At 43.6% G+C, this 27016-nt stretch overlaps 1 protein-coding gene across 1 annotated transcript in view; it reads left to right on the top strand.

Moving 5' to 3' along the window:
* The window catches only part of KCNT2 (potassium sodium-activated channel subfamily T member 2), a 337774-nt gene that overhangs the window by 166756 nt on the left and 144002 nt on the right, over positions 1-27016 (top strand). Inside the window, exon 9 of the mRNA XM_084851494.1 lies at positions 2238-2332. Coding sequence (XP_084707620.1) covers positions 2238-2332 — 95 coding nt within the window. The remainder of the gene's footprint in view (positions 1-2237; positions 2333-27016) is intronic.

The following is a 27016-nucleotide window of genomic DNA, read 5'->3' as shown; positions in this document are numbered from 1 at the left end:
ATATGGGGACAGGCCCAAAGAACTGCTACGCTCCCCTTATTTCTGCCTAGCATATTTGGCACTGGGGCCTGCAGCCAACTGGCAAATGTAAGAATGGGCCTAAATGTATGCAACAAAAGTACCAGCCTTGAAATAATGGTGCTGCTAAATGAATTTCTTGGTCTCATTCCCTGAATGTTCTGCAGTTTTCAGGTCCTGTATAATGAACTAGAACTGTTGTGAACTGAGGCAACTGAAATGCATTACAGACGGTAGAATCACTGCAGCCCAGTAGATAGTGCTACATATTACCCTGGGTTCAAGGACTTCTACTTCAGTTGTGAACACATAGGGCAGCCCAGTCAATTTTTAGCTTCAGTTCTCTATCTATTAAATTGGAATAATAGAGATTGTTTGGAGACAATGAATGCTATTTTCATCCATGCATTGATAACCTCCTAGCTAGAATCATAGAATAGTAGGGTTGGAATGGGGCTATAAGACCACTGAGTCCAACCCCTGATATATGAGGCCTGCCCTTGATGCTCCAGAAGCTGTAGCTTGTGTAGAATTCTGTGACCCGTCTTCTGCCAGGAGCAGATTGCAACAGGGCCGATTATTCCAGTTATACCTGAGCTGCACTGGCTGCCTATTTGTTTCTTGTCCCAATTCAAGGGGCTGGTTGTTACCTTTAAAGAAGGGATTGGGAACCCACAGGCTGGCCATAGCCCATGGGTGTTTCCCATTTGGCCGGCCAGCTTCTTTCCAGGCCGTGCCCCCTGCAGGGAAAACCTCTTATCTATAAGCAGCAGCTGCTTGGAGATGAGAGCATTTCCTTGCAGGGGTGGGGCCTGGGGAAGAAGCTGCTGTGCGATTCAATGCTGCTTGACCTGCTGACTTTTGAGTAGACATGCTGCTCATGCTTGCTTCTGAGTAGACATGCAGAGGCTTGATATTTGGGATGCTATTTCAAAGTACTGCTGTGTGATCCAGTCCAGTAGATGTGCAAAAGCCTTGTCCGGCTTACTTCTGTGCAGGCTTAAAATCAGCGATAATCACATTTTGGCCATACCCACAGATGGAATGTGCCCTCCCATGCTGGAATTCCCACCTTTCCCATGCTGGAATTCAGCCCTTAGGCTGAAAAAGTTTTCCCACCTCTGCTTTAAAGCCATAAATGGCTTGAGTCCTGTACATAATCTTAGGGACTCTGTTTCATGCATTTTCCCCATCTCTTATAATTTGTTGGCATTCCTTGACCCCTTTCTTTCTGATATTCCATCTGTAAGTCAATGGTGGTGATGCTCACATTGTGGAACTCTCTGCCTCGAAAAGTTTGTTGCGCCCCCTTCCTTGGTCAGGGCTTGCTGTGAAAAGCACTATCCTATACATATCTCATCAGAAAATAAGTCCCGTTGAGCTCAGTTAGAGATGTACGGATTTTGTTAAATCTGTTCTGTCTGTGTTTTGTGGATTGTTAGATACCCTTCATTCTGTCATCCACTCACTGACTGAACCAGACTTTTGTAAGAGAATTTTGTTCCTATTTTTAAATGAATTTGCACATTTGTGCAAATTCTGCCCACCCTCAAAGGTAAAGTAAAAAAACTGGTCCACCAGTCTGCAGAATCTGTGTGACTTGGGAAAAGCTGTGGAATCTGCAGGTAACATTCATAGAAATCTGAACTCATTTACATCCATTGAGGATTTCTCCGACATCCTTAAGCTCAATAATGCTTATGCACAGATATCCTATACCCACTTACTTGGGAGTAGGCCCCATTGAACTTAATGGGATGCTTTTGAGTAGACATGTAGGATTGCACTATAAGAATTGCTGTTTCGAAGGCTTTTGATCACTTAGCTGTACTATCTTTTATTTCAAATCATTATATGCTGGTTCGACTGGTGCCTCCATTTTTCTTTAGGTTAGCTGGTTTTAATGTAATTTGCTGTATGAGTCATGTATTTTAGAATCTGTTTTTACTGGTTGTTCTAGTGGTTAGTAATGTGTATTGGTTTTTCCTTTTTTGCTTTACCTTGTTTGTAATTTGGTTTGAATACCTCAGTTGAAAGGAAAATAACAAGTTCATGTATAAATAAAATGAACCTGGGCAAGTATTGCAATATTGTAAGCATGTAAATACAGATCACACACTTGCATATTAAATGCTCTATGAATTATTATTAGTTAAAGCCTATCTTATATACAAATCACATCTAAACACCACACATGTCTCTATTTCATTTTGATTTAGAATGATCTCCATAGAGCCATCCAACGCACACAATCTGCAATGTTTAACCAAGTTTTGATTTTAATATCTACATTGCTGTGTCTTATCTTTACATGGTAAGTGGTATGTGGTGATGTTATTGCTACTATTATAATTCCCACATTATACTGCTTCAAGCAAAAGTTTTAATTGCATTTTATTTAAGAACATATTTGGTTAATCAGTTTTAGAGGGCATTTAAATGTTTGTACTAGGAAAGAAAATGCCCATCATTTCCACTTTATGAAAGTGTTGCAGCTTATGTGACAATACTCCTTTAATCATGGGGTAGGTAAAACTCACTCTTTTGCAGATGGTGCTTATGGTATTCCAGAGAGAGCCTGTTCCATCTAGCAAGGCCCTTGTAATATAGGAAGCTAGTCTTCATACATCTTTAATGTTGAGATGGAGCAAATATTACGAATATCAATGACTGGAGGAGATGAAGAAGCATTACTGATGTGGTTGTAAAGTCTATATTTTGATTGTTTGCGATTTGATTCTCCCCATGAAACCAACAATCCAGAAGCCAAATGTGAAACTTGAAAAGCTACATCTGAAACTCAGCGTTTGCTTTCTGTAAAAACTGTAGAAAAGGTTGCACCACGGCACTTAGCATTTCTACTTTCAAGTTTAGACGTTTGAAAATATGTGTCTTTAGTTCTAGCACAAACTATTTCATAGTACCACCACTTGGACACTTTGTGTGGCCTTACCATGCTGTGTGAAGTGCTACATCAAGTGCTCTAGGATGAGCATGTGCATTCATATTTGTTGGGACTGGATATGGTTCTCTCTAACATCCCTTCTAATATCACACTGAAGTAGGTGATACAATGCAAAACATGTTTCCTCTTCTTGCTACGGCTTAGTTGGTTGTGGGGAACAAAAGTATTTTAGAGCAAGCCAGAGTCTGTGATTGACAAGAAGGAGAGTGCTGTTCGGAAGGAACATAATGTTCAGGAGCAGCCTGCGTTTTTTGTAACTGACAGAGAAAGATGAAGAAAATGGCAAGTTGACCTACAGCAATTATTGCTGCCTTCAGCATCTGCAGATAGCGGCTTATTATGTGCCATTTTATTCTGCCCTTGTTTTGACCCCTATAAACATAGAAAAAATAGACTAAATAGCAGCAAAATACCCAATAGAACAATTGCTAGCTAAGGAAATGAAGCAGCTTGTAATAGCATGCAATATTAATTGAAATTATATGCAGTGTTCCTTAAAAGAGCCCTCTGTCAATCTGCCATTTGCTTATGTTGCTGTTTCGTTGGACATTCCAAGAGTTATATTTATATCTTTAGATAATTACCAGCAAGTATTAATATTTTAGGTAATTATTTGCATATAGTAATGTTTGTTTGTTGTACTCTGCAAAGCAATTGCATAAGATTTTCATGAAAACTTGTAATTCCTTTATCACTTCAGCCTATAAAGCAGAGGCGGATGACTTCTCCCCGATGTTTTGGCTTACAACTCCCATCAACCCTTGCCAATATAGCCAATGGTGACAGGTGAGGGGAGTTGTGGCCTTCCAAAATTTTGGCCTACAAGTTGCCCACCTCAGCTAAAAAGCATGGATAGCCCTGGGTCCTCACTTACCAGTGGGCTCGTTTTATGTCATTGTGATGAGGAGTAGCAGTCAGAGAGTTATGTCACTGTGGTTGGGCAGCAATGTAATCTGGCTTTTGCTTGGCCGTTGGCACTCCACCCACAGGCAAGCTGGCTGTGCCAGCTGGTTTCCCTTCTGCTCTTCTCCTGGGTCATAAATTAAGATGCTCAGTTGGACCACAGCAAACGCCTTTCCCACTTGTCCCTCCCTCCTATCCTCATCTGGCAGTTCATCAATTACCAGGCTATATACACATGTTAACTGCCTCTTGATGGGCCTGCACTCACAATAGGCCCAGCAAAGCAGGGGTGTTGCCTTCCCCATAGCAATGTTATTAATTGCTCTTAATAGGTTGGATCCAAAGGGACCTTTGTGTGGATGCCCAGGCCCGCCAGTAGCTGTGATGTAGTGCTTCCAACGGCAAGTGCTGAAATGAGCAGAATAGCTTGTTTCTGGAAGGGGCACAGCTTGCCCCTTCCAGAAGCAAGTGTTTCCACTCATTTCAGCATTTGCCCCTGGAAGCGCTACATCTTGGCCACTAGTGGTAGGGGCCACGTGTATGCCACTGCCACCACCGAGCCTGGGGCACCACGCAAGGGTCCCATTGGATCCAATCCTCTGTTTTGATGTTCTCTGTTTTTTTCACAACAACAATTCTGGCTAGCATTGGAGGCATTGAGCAGGATCCTTAGAAGAAGTAAAGTGGCTTCTCATTAATTGCTTGAGTTCACCTTAATGGGTTTGGGTGTTACCAAGTTCCAGCGCAGGTCAGGGGCAGGCACATACCGCCCCCCCCCCCAGTTGGCAGGGATGGCCATGGTACCATTCAGTGTCAAAGTTGGCCTGAACCTTGCCTTCCATCCCTTTATGTTTCCCCAGCATGAGGGTAGTAATTCATCTGAAAGCAGTACAGCTTTGGAAAGCTCAATCCTTGCTCTATTGCCAGGTCAAACTCCGTGGAAGCTGTAGCCAATAAAGCTGTGTCCAGTTTTATCCCACCTACTTGCTGAATGTCATTCTTGCCCTCCCATACTGTTGTATTCCATTCTGTGGGCACAATTTAAAACCTGTATGAAACGGGGCTCTTGACATGACAAACTATTTTTCCCTAGTAATTATTCTTTAGCACTCCAGAGAGTTGAAAGCACTTCACTTACATATTATCTCAGTAATTCTGTAAGTAGGCCGGTATTACTTATTCCCCTTTTGCAACGTGTGTGTGTGTGTGTGTGTGTGTGTGTGTGAGAGAGAGAGAGAGAGAGAGAAGCTGAGGATCTAAGGTCCTGTAATGGACTAGACCAGATTTGACTTCTAGGATCACAACTCAGTTCCTTAAACTATTATGCTAGACTGGATCCAATCATGTATGTTCTACGTAAGCTAAATTAATCCCTGCTATATTTTAAGGCAAAGATAATATAGGATAGCCTATTTATTTGACACCATTTGCTAAGGTTTGGGATTAAAAACTGTTCTTGTTCTGCAGCAGAGATGTTTGTGATCTGTTTTACTGATGATACTCATATGGTAGTCTTCACCATATCACTGTCTCTGATTAAGTACTTATACACTCAATCTCCACTGTTGTTCTGCTTTGTGCCCAACTGATTAACTTCTTATCGGTATTGAGCAAATTCTTTGTTTTGGACCTCATTAAATGTGTCCAGTGTGTGGGGGTCTGTTTGAAGTGGATCCTAACCTCCTTTCTGTGAACGTAATAAATTCATACTTACAAAACAGGGATTTCCCTCCCCCTTCTCTCTGCGGTTCCCTGTGGCCCTCCACTGGAAATCTGCTCCCAAATTTTGTGCGATATGCTATGGAAGACTGCAGATGGAGGACTGAGTTGTTCAAAACCTTTCTCCTGACATGAATGGAAGAGCAATTAAGGATCCAAGTTGTGGATCAGAATAGCCTGATATAATGTCTGAAAATGGGTCACTTTAATTTTATTAGGACATGAAGTCTGCCTCAGAGCAATAGCCACAATACTGGGACAGGAACAGATAGGATAGAATATTGGGCTGAGTTTCAAACCAGGAGAAAGGGAACAAGCATTGGCACCTGGGAATGTGATTCTGAAAGTGGGACAAGCCCCATATGTATGTGGGACATCCCCTTTATTTAAACATTTTAACACCGCAAACATGCTAACAAGGTTCAGACTGAGGAAAGTTTTTGTTCTGTTTTTTACCATGGTAGCTAGGAACGTATCTGTGCTTGCCGAATGCAAGCTCTTTTTATTAGTGCATGTCTAGAAATAGCACATCTTCACTCATTTGTCTTGACAGTGGTAGAAAATGAAACTTTTCTAGTGTTACCAGTATCATGTTGGCAAACTACTGAAAAGTTCAGAGGAACAGTATTTTGCTTTCATGAATCATTGGCTAGGCAGTCAGCTAAACTGTAAGATCAGAATAGTTTTTGGTGAAAGTGACAGGCAGAATCTAATTTATGCCTCTGATTTCCCAATAAAGCAGCAGGACAGGGGCCCCATCTACATGGCACCTCTTTGGCCGCCACCCCGTCACAACTGCGCAACAATGCAGCTTCGAATCACCATGCCTTGTGATACACTCACGATGTACTGCGCACTTCCCTACGAGACTTGCTGTGCCCCCCTTTTTTTCCATTATACTGAAATACGCAGCTGTGCAGTCCCATGAGTGTGGGGCTGCAAAACTTCAGTGGCTGCTTTATATTTGAATGGCTCTGCTGTGTCTTTCTGACTCTGTTTTAGGTGAAAATTGGGTATTTTGTGCTCCTTCATTTCCACAGCATCAGTTTGTCAGTTCCCCAGCCCAAGACTCTCGTGACTGTTCACGCTCACAAGCATGAGCGCTAGGTGCCTAGCCATTGCTCCAAAATGTTAACCGGAGCGATGTTGTTCCTCTCCCAAGACCCCAACCCCAGCCCTTGGGTAATGAGTCTGCAATTGTTTCAAAGATACAAAGCTGCTAAAATGTGTCAAAGTGTGATTAAATAAATGATATCATCCCTCTGTGCCTCTGTAACTGCACAGCTGCGAAGGGATGGGGGAGCAAAGTGTCAGGAGCACCCTGGCGGCCTCTTTCAGTACACTCCAATAGCCAACTCAAGACACAGACGAAAGGATTCTTTTCAAGGCTTTAATCCTTTTACAACTTAATGACTCTTTCAGATGCTAATCACCAGCGACTAAGCAAGGAACAGCAGAGTAGCCTATGCTCCGGGAAGGCAGTTGGTCCCTGTTTGAAGGAGAGTCACTTGAAGACCCTGAGCTTATGGGCTAGGGAGAGATCCTCCCTCTTTCCCTTGGGTCCATGGGACGCGGCCGTTGCTTGCGCGCCAAATGGGCGCTATGCCTCCTTTCTGTGCCCTCCATCGCTCGTCGCTCTTTGCATCTGTGTTGAGCATCCAGCAAGCCCCCCTCTTGCACTTGCTCACTGCCAGTGTCACTATCTATCTCAGGAATGCTGGCAGGAGGAATCTCTGCCAGCTGCTGTGCCTGTGAGGGATGAGCTGGCTCCTCTCTCACGGATTTCTGATCCTCCTCAGAATCAGAACTGCTCTGGGGTTCTATCGGCTCAGTTGCCACCCTGACACAAAGGGGCGTCACAGAGTGACGCAGGCACTATGCACGCCTATAACACGCCCACTATATGATGCGAGGTCAGGTCAGGGAAGGAACAGACAGCCCGCATCCACAGGGGAACCCGCAGCAAACCCAAAAAATCGCAGTAAAATGACTCCTTGGAATGCCGCTTTTTCCGGGCGAAAACCACAGATGGCTGCCAAGTCACGACTGTCTCATCTATCATGAGGGACCTCGACTTGTACCCGCCCCAGAGTAAAAGCCGCATGTAGATGGGCCCAGGCAGTCAGTATCCTCCTATTCTAAACTATACCATCCTTTGGTCTAGAACAGGAGTATACACAAAGTGAAAAGAAGCAAAAGAATATATGCAGGAGGATAGAAGATGGCAGCTTTGATATTTACTGTACTTTTTCTTTGGGTGCATAGCAAACACTGTGCAATGAAAATAGTACTGGGGTAGAGCGTGGCTCTTTACTGACATCCTGTCCAGATTCCATTGTATAGCATCCAAGCTATCAGTGTTTCTAAATCCATATAAATGTTTACACTTGAGCTCTGTTCTTGCTATGCCAGTGCAAGGTGGCAAATTCTGAAGTTCTGTCAGTATTTTAAGATCCTTAGGTTGGCCTTGCAGGGAGATGCTTCTGCATAAATCTTCAGGATCAGGAATATACAGTAATTATATGGAGATGGCATATCAATTAATGTTTCAGAAATGATTCATACATTACTTGAGCGGAACGGATGCTGCTTTCTTGTGGCTGCATCTCATACTGGTCTAGTAATGGATGAAGTAGGGGTGGACGAAAGTCACTTACCTGTCGTCGAAGCTTGTTCACGGTGGGGGGGAGGCGCTTCGCTGCTTCCCCCGCGAAGTTCAGGCCGGGGGGGAGGCTTCCCGCCTCGCCCCGGCCGAAATTCAGGCCGGGGGGGAGGCTTCCCGCCTCGCCCGGCCGAAATTCAGGCCGGGGATGAGGCTTCCCGCCTCGCCCGGCCGCGAACTCCAAAGTTTTTTTTTTAAAAAAAAAAAAACGCCCCCGTGATAGGCTACGTGACGATTAGCCTCCCCCCGTCCCCGGGGACGGGACTTACCTTTGCCGAATGTCCCTCCTGGCGGCGGGTCCGGCCGGCGGTTCGTCGGGTCTTCGTCTGGGGCGGGAGCGGCAGCCGGTCTTTTGACCGGCTGCCGCCACTGCCATTGCAATAAAAGAAAAAAAAAAACACCCCCGTGATAGGCTACGTGACGATTAACGTAGCCTATCACGGCTAGATCTGCAAAGTCAGCCGTCATAGGCTACGTTAATCGTCACGTAGCCTATCACGGGTGACTTAAAAAAAAAAAAAAAAAGCGCGTACGCTAATGGCGGCCCCCATAGGGAGCCGCCATCTGCGTTCCTTATTTGGTCGCTGTAGTCTACGTCAATGTTTACGTAGACTATGGCGAAAATAAGGGCAACGCAAATAGCGTTGCCCTTATTTTCGCCGTAGGCTACGTAAATCTTTACGTAGACTACAGCGACCAAATAAGGAACGGGAATGGCGGCTCCCTATGGGGCCGCCATTATCTGTACGTGCTTTTTTTTTTTTTTAAGTCACCCGTGATAGGCTATGTGACGATTTACGTAGCCTATCACGGCTGACTTTGCAAATCTAGCCGTGATAGGCTACGTTAATCGTCACGTAGCCTATCACGGGGGCGTTTTTTTCTTTTTCTTTTATTGCAATGGCAGTGGCGGCAGCCGGTCGAAAGACCGGCTGCCGCTCCCGCCCCAGACGAAGACCCGACGAACCGCCGGCCGGACCCGCCTCCAGGAGGGACATTCGGCAAAGGTAAGTCCCGTCCCCGGGGGGGGCGGGGGGGGTGGAGAATTTCTCCCCGAAACTTGTTCGGGGGGCCGAACACGTTGGCGCTCGGCCCCCCGAAGTTTCGGGGAGAAATTCTCCGCCATCCCTAGTATGAAGTGTGGAGATCATGTGAGAAGGTGGTACCACCAACCCCAAATTAAGAGGGTTGCTATTATGGGAATTCCCCACGTGATCAGCTCCTCCCATGGAATTTCTTCATATTGTATGTTACCACAGTGATGTGGGATGCAGGCACAGGAAGCAGATCTATTACCACTTGGGTAGCATATGAAGCTGCTCTCAGAAGCCCATGCTTACCTACTCAAAAAAAAAAATGTGATGTACGGGCTCTCCCCTTGGTGAATGATATAAGCCACTTACAGAGCAGGAAGCAAGGAGAAGGAGGAAGAAAAGGGGGAGTGCTAGTGGTAGGCACATCAGCGTCTAGAAACAGCTACAGTGAGCCAGCTGTAATCTGTCACACTGAGCAATGAATTGTGTCATGTCGGTGGAAGATTATTTCTTCAGTGAGTGTGTTTGCGTGCATGCCCTGATGTACGCAAACACATTATGTTACTAAGAGTTATTCCACTCATGTTTGAGAACGTTGTTATGATTTGAACTAGAGTTTTGCGAAGTGATAATTAGTTTGCCTTGTTTACTCTGGAAAGAATACTGTTTGGTTCCCCCACCCCTTGTTCCTATCATCATCTTTATACAACTTATACCCTGCCTTTCTACAAAAGCTGTACTCAAGGAAGCTTATCTTCAAGTAGTTGGCATCTTCTTTTCTTTTCTTTTTGTACTTGTCATCTTCAAGTACTTGGTTGTAGTAGTACTCCATTACTGCACAAACCACAAATACAAAATACAAAAACAAACACTTCCTTAGCACGTATGTCTGTACTCTGTGCAGATGACTCCTATTCCCCTTTCTTCCCAGTTTAGGAGCAGTGCTCAGATGGCAAGAGTCACAGAGCCCTCTGAAAGCAGCTCCCAGAGTGTCTTCTAGAAGATGTTTTTGCAGCTGATCTCAGTGAGCTCTGTGTTTCCTGCCCTAAGTGTGGCTCGGACTGGTGGTGCTGCTGCTATCAGGCAGCTGAGAGGAGCACACTTTTCAAAGCAAGTGCAAAAGGAAAGGAAAATATTCACTGCGGTGGAGGAGAGTGTTTGAGGAAAAGGGAAACCACTGTAAATATAATTGACACAAGTAAAATAAAGCTGCCTCCTCCTCCCCCACCCAGTGAACTTGAGCAGGATCGCTGGGATGGGGCTTAGGAGAGTGTGCATGTGTGCAGCCCCCAGCTCACACCACATGCGGCCTGCAGGGCTGAAAAGGTCGTGCACCCCTGGTCTATAGCAAACTGAAACCTTCCCTTCCCTTGGTCTTAGTTTCCCTTGCCACCGCCAGTTCCTTTAAAACAGGCAACTTGTGGATTTTCAGATGTTATGGCCTGAGCTCCCGCTGGTGGCCTCATCGAGCTCCATGGTCACCATTTTTTTGAAAAATGAAACATGACCACAAATATGCATGTATTTGCATATGCGTGAAAATGCACATTTTGCAAAATGCACATTTTCATGCACCTGCAGATATGCACATTTGCAAAGTGCGCATTTTTGCATGCGCAAACACGCACATTTTACGCTCGCTGATTTATTTTTTAAAAAAATGGTGACTGTGGAACTCAGCGATGCTGCTAGGGTGACTGCAGGCCACTCACTGAGCGGGGACAGGGGGCGAGCAGGGGCTCGGCAAGCGGGGCACGGGGGTGCAGACAGGGGGGGTTCCACCAGATTTCCGGACAGAATTGGGCACCCTCACCATCCCTATGTCCAACTCTCACTAGCCCTAACCAGCACAGCTAATGGTGAGTTATGGTGGGAGTTGAGGGCCAAAACATCTGAAGGGCCACAAGTTTCCCACCCTGCTTTAAAACATCTATACAACATCACATATGAAGCTTACGAAGTAGAGGAAGTACGACACCTAATGTTAAACTTGTCTCAGTACCCTCACTCTGTGGTTGGCAGATGGGAGGGGTACTTTACATAGATTGTCATGTTTCCATGGTAGGGCATTGGCCCTGTATAGTTTACATAGCTGCATCTATGTTACAATCCTACAGTTACTGGGGAGTAAGCCCCACTGAATTCTGTGGGATGTATTTTGGAGTAGACATGCATCAGATTGTGCTGTAAGTTCATCTAACGTGCTCTTTTTTGAAAGGTGTGATGGAAAGGGGAGAAAAATAGGAGGCTTAGGGGGGTTTAATGTTAAATATGTGGAAAAAAATCACATGCTAATCTTATCTGTGTTCTGTGGAAATGTCCAGGGATTAGGGATGTATGGATTGTATAAAATCCATTCTGTCTGTGTTTCGCAGATTTTCAGGTGCCTTTCATTCTGCAGTCCGCCCATCAACGTAAGCAGACTTTTTTTAGTTTCTCGAATTTGTGCAAGTGTACATTTGCACAAATTTACGCATGTGAAAATGCACAGATTCCCCCCAGAATGCACACAATCACCGCAAATGTGCATTTACATGTTTTAGCTTATGGGGAAATGTGCATTTTGGCTGCCTTTGCATATTTTTCGATGATGAAATTTGTGCAAAATTGGGAAAGTTAGAAAAATGGTCCGCAAGTCTGTCAAATCTGCCTGACAGGGGAAAAGCCAGTCTGCTGCAGAATCTGATCATCGGATTCATCAAAATCTGAACTCATTTGGTTCCATTGCAGATTTCTCCAACATCCCTACCAGTGATCTTCCTGATTCTGGAAAGCAATAGAAAAGAGTATCAGTATGATTCTGAATATAGCCTTTTTGTTGTTGTTTATTTGTTCAGTCGCTTCTGACTCCTCGTGACTTCATGGACCAGCCCACACCAGAGCTTCCTGTCGGCCCCTCTTCCTTTTGCCTTCCACTTTCCCTAGCATCAGCATCTTCTCCAGGGTATCCTGTCTTCTCATGATGTGGCCAAAGTACTTCAGTTTTGCCTTTAAGATCATTCCCTCAACTGAGCAGTCTGGCTTTATTTCCTGGAGTATGGACTGGTTTGGTCTTCTTGCAGTCCAAGGCACTCTCAGAATTTTCCTCCAGCACCACAGTTCAAAAGCATCTATCTTCCTTCGCTTAGCCTTCCTTATGGTCCAGCTCTCACAGCCATAGGTTACTACGGGGAATACCATTGCTTTCACTATGCGGACCTTTGTTGTCAGTGTGATGTCTCTGCTCTTCACTATTTTATCAAGATTTCTCATTGCTGTCCTCCCAAGAAGTAAACGTCTTCTGATTTCCTGGCTGCAGTCAGCGTCTGCAGTAATCTTTGCACCTAGAAATACAAAGTCTGTCACTGCCTCCACATTTTCTCCCTCTATTTGCCAGTTCTCAATCAAGCTGGTTGCCATAATCTTGGTTTTTTTGAGGTTGAACTGCAACCCAGCTTTTGCACTTTCTTCTTTCACCTTCGTCATGAGGTTCCTCAGCTCCTCCTCGCTTTCAGCCATCAAAGTGGTATCATCTGCATATCGGAGATTGTTAATGTTTCTTCCAGCAATTTTAACTCCAGCCTTGGCTTCATCAAGCCCAGTACATTGCATGATGTGTTCTGTGTACAGGTTGAATAGCTAGGGTGAGAGTATACAACCCTGCTGTACTCCTTTCCCAATCTTAAACCAGTCCGTTGTTCCGTGGTCTGTTCTTACCATTGCTACTTGGTCATTATACAGATTCCCCAGGAGGCAGACAAGATGACTTGGTATCCCCATCCCACCAAGAAGTTGCCACAATTTGTGATGATCCACACAGTCAAAGGCTTTAGAATAGTCAATAAAACAGAAATAGATGTTTTTCTGAAACTCCCTGGCTTTCTCCATTATCCAGCGGATATTGGCAATTTGGTCTCTAGTTCCTCTGCCTTTTCGAAACCCAGCTTGTACATCTGGCAATTCTCATTGCATGAATTGCTGGAGTCTGCCTTGCAAGATCTTGAGCATTACCTTACTGGCATGTGAAATAAGTGCCACTGTTCGATTGTCTGAACATTCTTTGGTGCTTCCCTTTTTTGGTATGGGGATATAAGTTGATTTTTTTCCAATCTGGTGGCCATTCTTGTGATGCATGCCATATGCCAGCAAATTTGGAAAAAATGAGCTACTCAAAGGGGTGGAGACCCCGCAGAATGCTATTTCCAAATTTTTCAAATTTTCCAAATTTGCTGGCATATGGCATGCATCACCTTGACGGCATCATCTTGCAAGATTTTAAACAGTTCAGCTGGGATACCGTCATCTCCTGCTGCCTTGTTATTAACAATGCTTCTTAAGGCCCATTCAACCTCACTCTTCAGGATGTCTGGCTCTAGCTCACTGACCACACCGTCAAATCTACCCCCGATATTATTATCCTTCCTATACAGATCTTCTGTATATTCTTGCCACCTTTTCTTGATCTCTTCTGATTCTGTTAGGTCCTTGCCATCTTTGTTTTTGATCATACCCATTTTTGCCTGGAATTTACCTCCGATGTTTCTAATTTTCTGGAATTATCTCTTCTGGCTAACCTCTGGAATTTTGCATTTAATTGGGCATATCTCCCCCGATCATTGTTGCCTTTTGCTTTCCTTCTTTCTCGGGCTCCTTCCAGTGTCTCAGCAGACAGCCATCCTGCCTTCTTGGTTTTCTTTTTCTTTGGGACGTTTTTTGTTGCTGCCTCCTGAACAATGTTGCGAACTTCTGTCCATAGTTCTTCCGGGACCCTATCTACTAAATCTAGTCCCTTAAATCTATTCTTCACCTCCACGGCATATTCATGAGGAATATTAGTGAGCTCATATCTAACTGATTTGTGGGTCTTCCCTATTCTCTTTAGTCTGATTCTAAATTGTGCAATAAGAAGTTCGTGATCTGAACTACAATCAGCTCCAGGTCTTGTTTTTACCAACTGCATAGATGTCCACCACCTTTGACTACAAAGGATGTAGTCAATCTGATTTCGGTGTCGACCATCTGGTGAAGTCCATGTATAAAGTCATCTCTTAGGTTGTTGGAAGAGAGTGTTTGTTATGCACAGTGAGTTGTCTTGGCAAAATTCTATCAGCCTATGTCCCGCTTCATTTTGTTCTCCCAGACCATGCTTGCCTGTAATTCCCCGTGTCGTTTGACTACCCACCTTTGCATTCCAGTCTCCTGTAATGAAAATAACATCTTTGTTTGGTGTACTATCCAGTAGGTGCTGCAGATAGGGGTGGACAAAAGTCCCTTACCTGTCATCGAAGGACGTTCGCGGTGGGGGGGAGGCGCTTCGCTGCTCCCCCCGCGAAGTTCAGGCCGGGGGGGAGGCTTCCCGCCTCGCCCCGGCCGCGAACGCGAAAGTTTTTTTTTAAAAAAAAAAACGCCCCCTGATAGGCTACGTGACGATTCACGTAGCCTATCACGGCTAGATCTGCAAAGTCAGCCGTGATAGGCTACGTCAATCGTCACGTAGCCTATCACGGGTGACTTAAAAAAAAAAAAAGCGCGTACGCTAATGGCGGCCCCCATAGGGAGCCGCCATTCTCATTCCTTATTTAGTCGCTGTAGTCTACATAAATGTTTACGTAGACTACGGCGAAAATAAGGGCAACGCAAATAGCGTTGCCCTTATTTTCACCGTAGTCTACGTAAACATTTACGTAGACTACAGCGACCAAATAAGGAACGGGAATGGCGGCTCCCTATGGGGGCCGCCATTATCCGTACGCGCTTTTTTTTTTTTAAAGTCACCCGTGATAGGCTACGTGACGATTGACGTAGCCTATCACGGCTGACTTTGCAAATCTAGCCGTGATAGGCTACGTGAATCGTCACGTAGCCTATCAGGGGCGTTTTTTTTTTTCTTTGATTGCAATGGTGGCGGCGGCAGCCGGTCAAAAGACCGGCTGCCGCTCCCGCCCTGCTCGAACACCCGCCAAACCGCCGGCCGGACCCGCCACCAGGAAGGACATTCGGTGAAGGTAAGTCCCGTCCCAGGGGGGGTGCGGGGGGCAGGGGGGGTTTGGAGGATTTCTCCCCGAAACTTGTTCGGGGGGCCGAACACGTTGGCGCTCGGCCCCCCGAAGTTTCGGGGAGAAATTCTCCGCCATCCCAAGCTGCAGATCCTCATAGAACTGATCTACTTCTGCTTCTGCAGCATCTGTGGTTGGGGTGTATATTTGGATCACTGTGATGTTAAATGGCTTACCCGAATTCGAATTGAGATCATTCTGTCATTTTTTGGATTGTATCCAGGCACTGCTTTAGCCACTTTATTATGAATTATGAAGGCTACTCCATTTCTTCTGTGGTCGTCTTGTCCACAGTAGTAGATCTGGTGGTCATTTGATGTGAAGTGGCCCATTCCAGTCCATTTCAGTTCACTGTCACCCAAAATGTCCATATTTAATCTCGACATCTCCCCAATAACCACATCCAATTTGCCTTGGCTCATAGATCTTACATTCCAGGTTCCTATGGTGTGTTGATCTTTAGAACATCGGATTCTTCATTCACCACCAGCACCATCGGCTGCTAGCCATCCTTTCGGCTTTGAGCGAGCTGCGTCATCACATCTGGGGCTAGTTGAACTTATCCTCTGTTCCTCTCCAGTAGCATTTTGACCATCTTCTGACCTGGGAGTCCCATCTTCCAATGGTATACCGACATATCTCTGGTTGTGCTGATCCATTTAGTTTTCATGGCAAGAATACTGGGGTGGGTTGCCGTTTCCTTCCCCAGGGATCATATTTAGTCTGACCTCTCTGCCATGACCTTCCCGTCTTGGGTGTCCCTTCACGGTTTAGCTCATGACGTCATTGAGGTGCTCAAGCTCCAGCACCACGACAAGGTAACGATCTCCTTTGCTGAAGGAATATAGCCTACCACTATGGAAATAGCATTCTGCGGGGTCTCCACCCCTTTGAGTAGCTCATTTTTTGAGATCTACTGGGGTGATCCTGCTCCAGGCTCCTGTGTTGCATATTATGGAATCCTGTCTGGCTTGGAATGAGGCTTTTTCAGCATTGGCACCACAGCTTTGGAGATCATTGTCCATGGAAGCCATCTTGTGCATAGAATTCAGGCACAGAGTTAAGATTCTCCCCTCCACCCCAGGTGTTTTAAGTGGGATTATTAAAGTGCAGGTGTTGCTTTTTCATTTTGTACCTTTTTGTACTTGACTAATTTATTTAAGCTTTTTTTTTTAGCAATTGTATACCACTGAAGACATCTTGTAGTGTGTAGGTGATAATTATATGTTATAAATATAAACTCTTCATAAAAAATACTAGGATATATTCCAATAATTTGGAATATAACATTCTATCATCAGGTTTTTAATCTCTGTAAACTGCCCAAAGAGTTTAGGCTGTTGGGCGGTACAGAAATGTAATAAATGAATGAAATGAATGCTAGCTACTGAAACCTCCCATGACCACCAAGAGCCTTTCTCCAACCATGGAGTTTCTTTATTCCCCAAGAATTGAGTGTTGCATAGAGGCATGTTAGATCATCCTGTAAGGAAGCAGAGAGGTTTCCATAGAAGGGGTAGACTGGAATGTTTTCAGGAAATCTGAAACAACATCTGGATGGCCACATGTTCCCCATCTCTATTGCAAAGGTATTTCCTTAAAAGCGGTGATGCTGAGAGGGAGATGGCCTGTTGACAGAGGAACTCAAGTTAAGCACAACAGCCACTTAAACTCTGTGGCTCTCACTTGCCTGAGACCTTATTTAATGGCAGAAAAAGTACAATTATTTATTTTATTTATTTATTTCATTTCTATACCGCCCAATAGCCGAAGCTCTCTGGGCGGTTCACAAAAATACAGTAGCCTCCAAGTGGCCTGCATCCCCCTGGAATGTTTTCAGAGCAGCCAGATCTGAATTCTTCAGTGTTCAGTGACATTGAATACAGTTATTTATACAGCCTCTTCTGCACCAAACTTTCCTGCCATTATTCTTTTTTAATTAAAATTATTAAAGTTTGCCTTTCAAAAAAAAATGGCATTTCATCAATACAGACCTTATCTCCTCTAAACATTAGGCCTAGGATTGCAAGTAATCTGGAAAAAGTCTAGTGTAGGTTTTTTTTATAAATAAGTACAAGTGTCTGCTTCCTTGCACATCTCAGTTAAACTTCACAGGAAATGAATGTTAAAATGAGGGGAACAAGGAGAGATGGGCAGTCAGAGACATTCTATTTCAGGAAGAGTTTTAAATCTCTATTGGACATGATTAAGCACTTGTAAGTCACATTTGTTTTAATGGGAGGAATTTCAAGTATGTGCAAAAATTGTCCCTCGAAATAAATGGGACTGTAGAATGTTTAATTCTGGATGGATTGATCTCCACATCTTAGATCCACCATTCACCCCAGGCAATTTTTGGTTTTGGTTTTGGTGGGCTTGTGTTTGTTAGTGACTAATTGTGATACATGCATAAAAAAAGAACATTTAGACCTCTAAGAATGGCATATTGTGGAGCTTTTAGGTTGAGGCTACAAAATGATGGGTGCTTAGGGTTGCCAATCAGTCAGAATGTTATTTTCCTGACAAGTTGTCAGAAGGGTTGGCAGTTTCCCAAGGTGCTGATAATTAGCAGGTTTTGCCTGTTTTATTTTCTGTCATTTACTGGGAAAACATTTTTGAATATTAATGCAAATTTACTGAAACACTTTGTAATTTGGCGATAGTTTTGCAGGCATATAGTCCTACATTAATTAATTTAAAGTATGTTTTTCAGTTTCACCCTGTGCCTGTGTGGTGCTCCTTTGATTATTTCAAATAGATATGGACAAAAGTAACTTCTGATATTGGGAATTGTTTTAGGAATGCAGGCTAGACAGAGTGAAGGGGTGTTCTCTCTCGTGTCTTTCTCTCCCCAAATTTGGACAAAGATATATAGCTCTGGGCCACCTCAGAGTCCTCTCTTCTGACTTCTGGTGAGTCTATGTGACCAACCAAGTGAAGGGATATTGGGGAGATTAGCAGCACATCTCAGAAGTTCTCAGGAGCATCCTCAGAGTTCCCATGCCTGACCTCTGCAGTGGGTTTGGTGCCAAAGACTGGGGGAGAGCTTGCTTCCCTTCTTCAACTCCAAACCCACTGCCTGGGCTTGTAAGACATGGGAGGAACAAAGGTGTTTACCTCTTGAGTAAGGCACTCTATCCCTGCAATGGGTTTAGGGCTCAAAGGCAGAGTATGGGAGATCACCACTTCCCCTCTGGCCAGGAAACCATTATTGTGACTAGGGCCTCATACTGAGCCCTGTGAGGGTCCTCATGCTTAGAAAGGAGCTTACAAATGGATACAAGTGGGGCCCTGCAACAAAAGGTTGCAGTGTCCCTAGTATGCATATGTTATCTGAGCCTGTGGTTAGCATCAAAGACGTAAGTCCCTGCTGTAACTTCATGTGCAAACTTGTATCGCCCCTGCACTGGGTGTTGAACTCTTAGGTTAGAAGTGCCAAGTCAGACTCAAAGGTTTACTTACAAGGAGACTTTATTGGGTAACTTACAGCACAGAGGCGTACCCAATTGTTGGATCAGACAATTTCTCTGAACCATGAGCCATGGGGTCAAATGGGTTTTATACAATACATATTAGCCATGAGGCAGCATAACAGCAGCAAGCACCCCCTAGCAGGCGTTCCCAGCATAGGCTAGAAGTGTTTGGTTCTCAAGCACAGCCACCTGTAAACAAACTTCGCTTCCCAGGCAGAGAGCTTGATAGGGCTTTCTACTCATCAGTAAGGAATGCACTGAGAAGGCTGCTATCGGCCTTTTGACTCATCTGCACATGCTCAGAGGCTTACTAGCATGGGAATTGCACCAATAATGAACTTAAGCAAGCATTGTGGATCTCTAGGCCCCTCTAACACTATAAATGACTTGGCTACGCTCCTGGGCCAATACAAAACTGTACTTATGTATTTAGTTCATTCATTTTTGAACATTTGAAAGTACATCTAGCCTGCCTGCAAGTCAAAATGGAGCATGAGAGCTTCTGCTTGCAACTAAGTGCTAGGCTTGGCGTGGGAGGAGTCTTAGGAAGCAATTTAAGTAGGTTGGCCTTTGCTGCAACCTGAGAGGTATGGAGAATTCTTGACCAGCCTCAGATCCACTTCAACTTACAGTATTAACACTGGACTACACCATAGGTGTGCCGTAAACTACTCTCCCAGCAGACCTCCCTAACCTGCAGTAGGGATATAACAGTGAACACTGAGGGTTGTATACTAAACTCTAAGCCCAACCTGCAATGTGGGGATAAAAGCAATGGATTACACTGCAAGGTTGTTATAAGCAACTCTCTCAGCTTTAGCCCAAGCCGCAATCTTCATTAAGTGTACAGTGTGGGCCCAGGAAACTACAGATGTTGATACTGGGAATAGAATCATAGAATAGTAGGGTTGGAAGGGGCCTACAAGGCCATCGAGTCCAACCCCCTGCTCAGTGCAGGATAATTCTAGAAGCAATGATTAAGTGGTCAATTTGAGCCTCTAGAAAGGATATATGGATTGATTACTAGGAGCCAGGATGGGCTTATAAAGAATAGGGATGTTTGTCACTGGAAAACCTGGCCCTTTTTGGGCTCACTGGATTTCCTCAGGGCCCCCGACTCAGCTTGCATTTGTGAGACAAACTTCAGGTTTTTCCAGAAATCTGGGAATTTTTTCAGGTCTTTAAAATGTGCATAAATACCCATTTGCAATAGCATCTGCAATCTGAGCAAATGGCTATTTACACAATTTGCCAGATGGCTCAGTTCGCTGTGGACCAGGTCAGGCCAGCTAGTGGAAGTCAAAACAGAGCCTGGGGGACTGGGCTGACAAAACTCGTTGAGCTCCACTCCCCAACTGGATTCCACTGACATCTTTAATCAAGAATAAGTCATGACAGGTTCACTTTCTTTCCTTTTTTGACAGAGTTACTAGTTTGGTAGATCATAAGAATGCCTTGGACATTGTATTTCTTACGCAAGTTCTACATGGAATGATTAAAAGAGTTGGGTATGTTTCACCTGGAGAAGAGAAGATCAAGGGGAGACATAGTGGTGGTCTTCAAATATCTGAACGGCTGTTATGTAGGAGATGGAACAGACTTGTTCCCTGTTACAGCAGAGGGCAGGAGTAGTAACAATGGGCAGGAATTGCAGGAAAGCAGATTTCAGCTAAACTTTAGGAAAAACTTCCTAATTGTATAAATTGTTTGACAAGATGTTGTTGTTTCCTGTCTTTCACTGGAGGTATTTAAGCAGTGGCTGGACAACCATCCGTCAGGATCCTGTATTGAGCGGGGGGTTGGACTTGGTGATCTCCAGTGTTCCTCCCAATCCTACGATTCTATGAACATGATTAATTCACAATTGCTGAAAATGCAAGTCTTGAGCAGGCACTGTCAGAATTATTGAGCAGGCACTGTCAGAATTATTTTTAAGCCTTCTTCTGCGGGCCTGAAAGTCAAATAGGATGTCCTGTTTGTAGGATTAGGAAAAAGGCAGGGTTCAGTTTGGCTCTGCTCTGTTTCTTGCTTTCCACTTTTACCTCACTCCTGTCAAAAACTTACAAACCTTTTGGCAGTCAGGAAAAACTGTGCCTATTTTGCCCAGTTGTTGTGCAATCCCATTTACTGAAGAAATAGCTATGGTCATATGTCAAATTGTCACAATAGGTTTTGACAAATATTTATCTTCTAGTGGCTCACTTAAACTTGTTTGCTTAATGGATAGCTCTGCAATTTCTAGAAGTCACATGGCTTTGATGTTTTTAACCATTAGTTTGGAATGAAGCTATTTGAAAGACACTATACTGAATTTTCAAGAATGCTACAGTGAAGTTGATTATAGTGATCTCCATGACTAGATTTAATTGTTATGCTTTCATATTGATATTGGTCGCCATATGCCTTGGAGTTATGTGTTGGGATGGGTGAGAAAAGGGCATGAAAGAAATGTTAAATAAATACAGTGAATTATTATAAGTTTAAGTTTTGCAGGGGGTGTCTTGCATCTTGCTTAGACAGAAATGGAGGGGATACAAATGCTCAAATAAAATAAGGGTAGCCCCATTTTTGAAGATGAAATAATTGCAATGTTTTTCCTACTCACATGTTAGAAGTGTATTATAAGCCTCAAAGTCAGTACAGCCTGTGGCTTTATATTGGAATGAAGAGCTGACCAATGTTGTTAGAAACACGTGGCTGTTGTTGCAGCTCACATTGGCCCTAATCCAGCTGACAGTTAGTTGTGACTATGCCCACTGAAAATCATCAGACTTAATTTAATCACAACTAACTCATTGGTTTCAGTGGGAATAATTTAAGCTAGGAATGTGCAAATTGGATTCCTGAATTGAGCAGGGGGTTGGACTCGATGGCCTTGTAGGCCCCTTCCAACCCTGCTATTCTATGATTCTATGAATCAACAAAATTCGAGCCCGCCAAAGTTCTCCAAATTCCATTTCAAAGGTCATTCAGATTCCTCCATATCAGATTGCAAGCTTTGTTTTTTTCCCCCTTTTTGCATGAAAATCTGTGCATCTTTTTTCCAAATGTACCCATCAATTGTGAAATGTATGTATTCTTGTCCTATTGATTAAAGCATATTTGTACACATTTTTCAAAAGTACATTTTTTTTCATGCATATTTTCCAACTGTACACATTTTGTGGGGTCCACAAATCACACTGCAAGCTTGGAAATGTACGGTCTCGAACTGCAGATTGCATTAAAGCCTGTGTTTTGTCTGGGTAGTGTGAACTGGGTAAATCCTGATAAAAACCGAAGTGAAACTGATTTCTCATACATTCTTAATTTTAGTTGGATCAGGTTCAATTACTCTACTATGAGAAGCCATATACAAGTTCAAAACTTGTATCCATGGAAGGCAATGGGACTGTGGCCCTGCCCTCTCCAACCATGACCTTCCCAGGTTTACTGGGAAGATCTGAAGGGGACATGTTATCATGTCTAGTAGAACATGGTTGCAGAACTCTATGGGTTCCCGACTGCACATAGTTTTATAATCATATTCACTCAAATGTGGTTTCATTTCCCCTTCAGACCTTCCTGGTGAATACAAGAAGGTTGTGGATCGAGGGGGTGGGACCACAGCAAGTGTCTCAATTTCCTCCATGGGATGGGATACAAATTTTGAACATCTACATAGGGCTAGAGACACAACAGAATCTGAACAAAAACCAAAGGTCTAGGTTAGCAGCCTTTCCCATGAGGCTCTGTGCCTGGATGATTCACACTGAAATAGACGCTGAAACAGCAAAGATACTGAACAATCACAGCAAATGTGTCAGAGACATTGCTTATCTTAACCATTTTCTCCAAATTGCAGAGCTTGAGTGCTCCATAGAATGCTGTGAACGTTCCTTTTATCAAAGCATATTTCACTCCATATCAGGCTAAAGAACATTCTGCAACAGTGTCTCTCTTATTTTTGGACATTTTAAATCTGGACTGGCAAGCATGGAGAGCTAAACAGGATGAAAGATAAATTGCTACATGATAACATGTTCCTTATCACTCTGTTTTGTATTTGTATGTACACTCTAATGTATTTTCAATATCAAGATATTTCATGGATAGTTGTTAATTTGAAGATTACCCACCCCACCCCACCCCACCCACACTTTTTTTTCTTTTACCAGAACTGTTGTTGACTAAGGGAGAGGTTCTGAATAACTGGAACCATGAAGAAATCATTCTCCACAAACTTTAGGGAAAGGTGGGGGAAAACATGGTAATCATCTTAAGGTAGACATTGAACATTCAACTTTCCCAGTGGAAAAAACGGGACTTTGTCATCCACCTAAATGTGGTCAGTGATAGACTTTGAAGGGAAGCCTATCTGATGGACATCAAAGGGGAATTCCATAGTGATGGTCCCACACAGAAGAAGGCTTTGCTTCTTCCATTAACTGTTCTAATACAATGAATTATAGTATTTAAAACTGGAAGACTCGTATGGGGAGAGGTTCTCCCCCAGCAATGCGGTGCTATAATATTTATACTAAGCATTTCATGAAAGATTATGACAAAAATATTTTTAAAAGATATAAGAGAATGGCAAGGACCCAGTTCAAACATACTTCCCTCCCCATATCGTGTGCTCAGCCCACAGTCATGATTCACAGTCATCATTGCACAAAGATGATCAAATGTGATCCAGATGTTTATCTGTGACATCCATGAGACTTACCCATTTTCCACAATTATTACCTGTCCTTTTTGGGTGTAAGAGAGGTAGAGATCCAGCAAATCACATGTAAACATAGGTCATATTTGCTTCTTATAAATGCTGACACAGGCACATTTGATCCCAAGGCCTATTCCATTAAATGGAGGCAGGTACTACCAGAGTGAACGTTAAACTAATTCAAGAACAGCTTCACAGCTTAATGAATCCTGTTATGTGTGTGTGAACAGAGGTCCTGGGAGCATGTTCAGTTGGGGCAGGGGGAGCTTTCTTTCAGACACCTTGGTGTTCAATGTAAATTACAACTTTGGGGAATATTTTTTTTTTGTTTCTCTTGTCTCATGGTAAGCTAAAGACACGAAAATGTAAAGTGGAGGATAGTTCACAGAGCTTACAATGAATGTTTTTGCACATACTATTGGGTGGTGCAGCCACACTTGTATTACTGTGTACTGTTCTTGTCACCACACCTCAAAACAGATGTTATAGAGCTGGAAAATGTGCAGAAAAGGGCACCCCAAATGATCATATGGCTGGAGCAACTGCCCTACAAGGAAATGTTTGGGGCTATCTAGTTTACATGAAAGGTGAGTAAAGCTGAAGTTTATAAAATTATGAATATTTTGTGAAGGAAGTGGGTAGGGTGAAAGTTTGCTTTTTCACTTGTAATACTAGAACCAATTCATGGTCATCCCATGAAGCTGAATGGTAGTAGAGTCAGGAAAAACAAAAGGAAGTACTTCTTTGAACAGTGCTTAGTTAAACCATGGAATGCACTGCTACAAGATGTCAGGGCGCCACCAACATGGATGGCTTTAAAAGGGGATTATACAAATTCATGGAGGATAAGGCTATTAATGGCTACTAGTCCTCATGGCTATATATTACCTCAAGTATCAGAGGAAGTATACCTGTATGCCAGGTGCTGGAGAACACAAGTGGGAGGGTGCAACCGTGCAAGTGTGTTCATGTCCTACTTGTGGGCTTCTCACAGGCAGCTGGTTGGCCACTGTGTGAACAGAATCCTGATCTGATTCAGCAGGGCTCTTACTATGCTCTTATGGTTGTCCATTGTGAAACAGGATGTTAGACTAGATATGCCTTTGGCTTGATCCAGCAATGCTCTTTTTCTGGTGAAATGCTGTTTTCTTATTTTTTTTAGATTAGGAAGGTTTCCAGAGCTTGGCCAGACAAGCTCATGGGCTACACAGTATGTCCCTTCATGCCTGAGAGTGTCATTGTGCTTTCCCAGTGGTCTGTGGAGCCTTATTAATCCCCCAAAGGCTTTTGCTTACCTCTGTGTTAGCATTAACTGGACTTGGGCTAAAAATGAACTTAAGCTTAAAAGCAAATCAAAACACTCTCTGCCCATGGGGAGAATCGTGTTTTTGTTCTAAACTACAGGAGAACCTTGGGGAAAATTATGAGATAGGCAAATTCATGTTCTAAACTGGGCAATAATCAGTTTTAATGACATCACTAATCATCTGCTTTTGCTTTTAGAAACAGTAGCAAGTATTAACACATGTCTACAACTTTTGGCTAGTTGTGATACAGGTTTGTTTATGAAGCGCCTATAGTCAGTAAGCATTAGTAATTGGTAGAGAACCATCCAATATGACACCTGCAGGTGTGACATCTTCCTCTTATTGATTTTTCTCGCAGTGGGATGAATTTTTAGAAGAACTTTTAGAAGTTGTGCTGCTTGCTTATTTTGTTTTGTTCTTATTTTCTCTCTACATGATGTTCCTCTTCTTCCAGAGAAATGCATATTTGAATGGATATATCTGTACCTGAAACCCTACTCAGGCATTATGTTATGACTAAGCTGAACATGCAAGCAGGTTCATGGTGAGTTGCTCCATCCCTGATGTTGCTCGCAACATAGAACATGCAGATCTTCAGGGAGGGGGCATTTGCATGTACAGTTTTATGTACAAAGGTTTCCACATGACCTGAAGCCCCAATCATGTGAGGCCCCAGGTCACATGGAACCTTTGGCACTTACAGCTGTATGCACAAAGGCCTCCTCCTGGCAGGAGTTTGCAATGTACACATGGATGCCAGGGTGTGTGGGCTGTTTAATGTGTGTGACACCAGGCATGGTCTAGTCAGCTTGGCCCGGTCATGTGTTCAGCTTACTCGTAAACATAATGCCTGAATAGGTCTTATTTATTTACCAGTTGGTTCCCTGCAAACACAGTTCGCAGAGAAAAATAAAATCTAATGGAAGGTTTGACTTAACTAACTGCATTTATTGAAACATTCAAAGTGTAGGTGGTAATCCCTTCATGATTTGTTTACAGGCCATATGTTACTGGCATATCATTGTACTTTGGCCTGCAACTGTGTTTCTAAAGATGTACAGATAGGTTTTTTGTTCATACTTCATTTTGCTCCAATTTGCAATTAAGGGCACTATCCTATCGAGACAATCGCCAGCCCCTCAAGTCATAGGCTGGGGACTATCCTATGCAGGATGGGCGGAACATGGGGGGATCCTCTTCTCTGCGCTATACCTGCCTGAATTCTTGGCTAGACACATGATTTTGCGTGTCTAGCTGGGGCTTCAGAGAGGGAGTGGGAACGGGCCTGGGGACCCCATAGGAAGAAGCGTAAAAGTGCTTCCACACTCTCCTCCCTTCCCCACCTTGGGAATGGCCCCTTTTCAGCCTCTCCATGTTTTATGATCATGGAGAGACAGCCACCACAGTTCTCTCCATGTTGGCTATGAGGGGGAGGGGGTGGGGAGTATGGATTCTGAGCTCAGAGCACTGTCTCTGAGTTTGGTGCCAGGAAACTGAAAAACCCTATGGCCCTCTAGACAGTGTCTAGTGGCCGTAGGATTGCGCTCTAAGTATGTTTGTTTAATTATACTTCACATTTTTATATTAAAAATAAAACTTTATAGTACATTATTATAGAAGATAGCCTAATTCTTTTTTTTAAAGTTTATGGAGATAAATACACTCTTGACTTTGAATTATAGTGAAAATTTTTGATGTTCCTGGAATCTGCATGTCAGCTTTCCAATGAAGTATGTTTCATGAGAATTGGTCTATGGGAAGGCAGTCAAAAAGGGATGGCCAACTAACTCCTGACTTTGAATTATGTATGTCAGATGTTATTACTAGCGCTGTGCCAAAAATTTCTCCCACATTTTTCCCCACCATTCTCATTCAGTTTGATAGAAGAGAAATTGCTTTTGAAAACAAATTCAGTGGTGAAGAAATTTCGGAGAAATTCCCAAATGGGTTGGGTTTGGGTTTCTTGGGCTTACTTTACTTAGGAGGTGGTTGAGGAGTGAGCACAAGTGTCCTATTTTGCATTGTACAGTCATCTCTCTGGCAGCCTGTAGCCTCCTCAGCTTCCTACACTTCAATTACAGCCCTGTTTAAGGTAATTCCTCCCATGGGGTAATTCCTCCCATGGGTTTTTTTTTTTCAGATCAGGATGTGCAGGCAACCTGGGAGGCTAGCTCTGATTAGGTAAGCTCAAAAAT

This window comes from Heloderma suspectum, chromosome 4 (genome assembly GCF_057233095.1).
Source record: "Heloderma suspectum isolate Gila_16-S chromosome 4, 16-S_ref, whole genome shotgun sequence".
Taxonomy (NCBI): domain Eukaryota; kingdom Metazoa; phylum Chordata; class Lepidosauria; order Squamata; family Helodermatidae; genus Heloderma; species Heloderma suspectum.
Note: the sequence above shows the minus strand (reverse complement) of the source record. Positions and strands in the feature narration are given on the sequence as shown.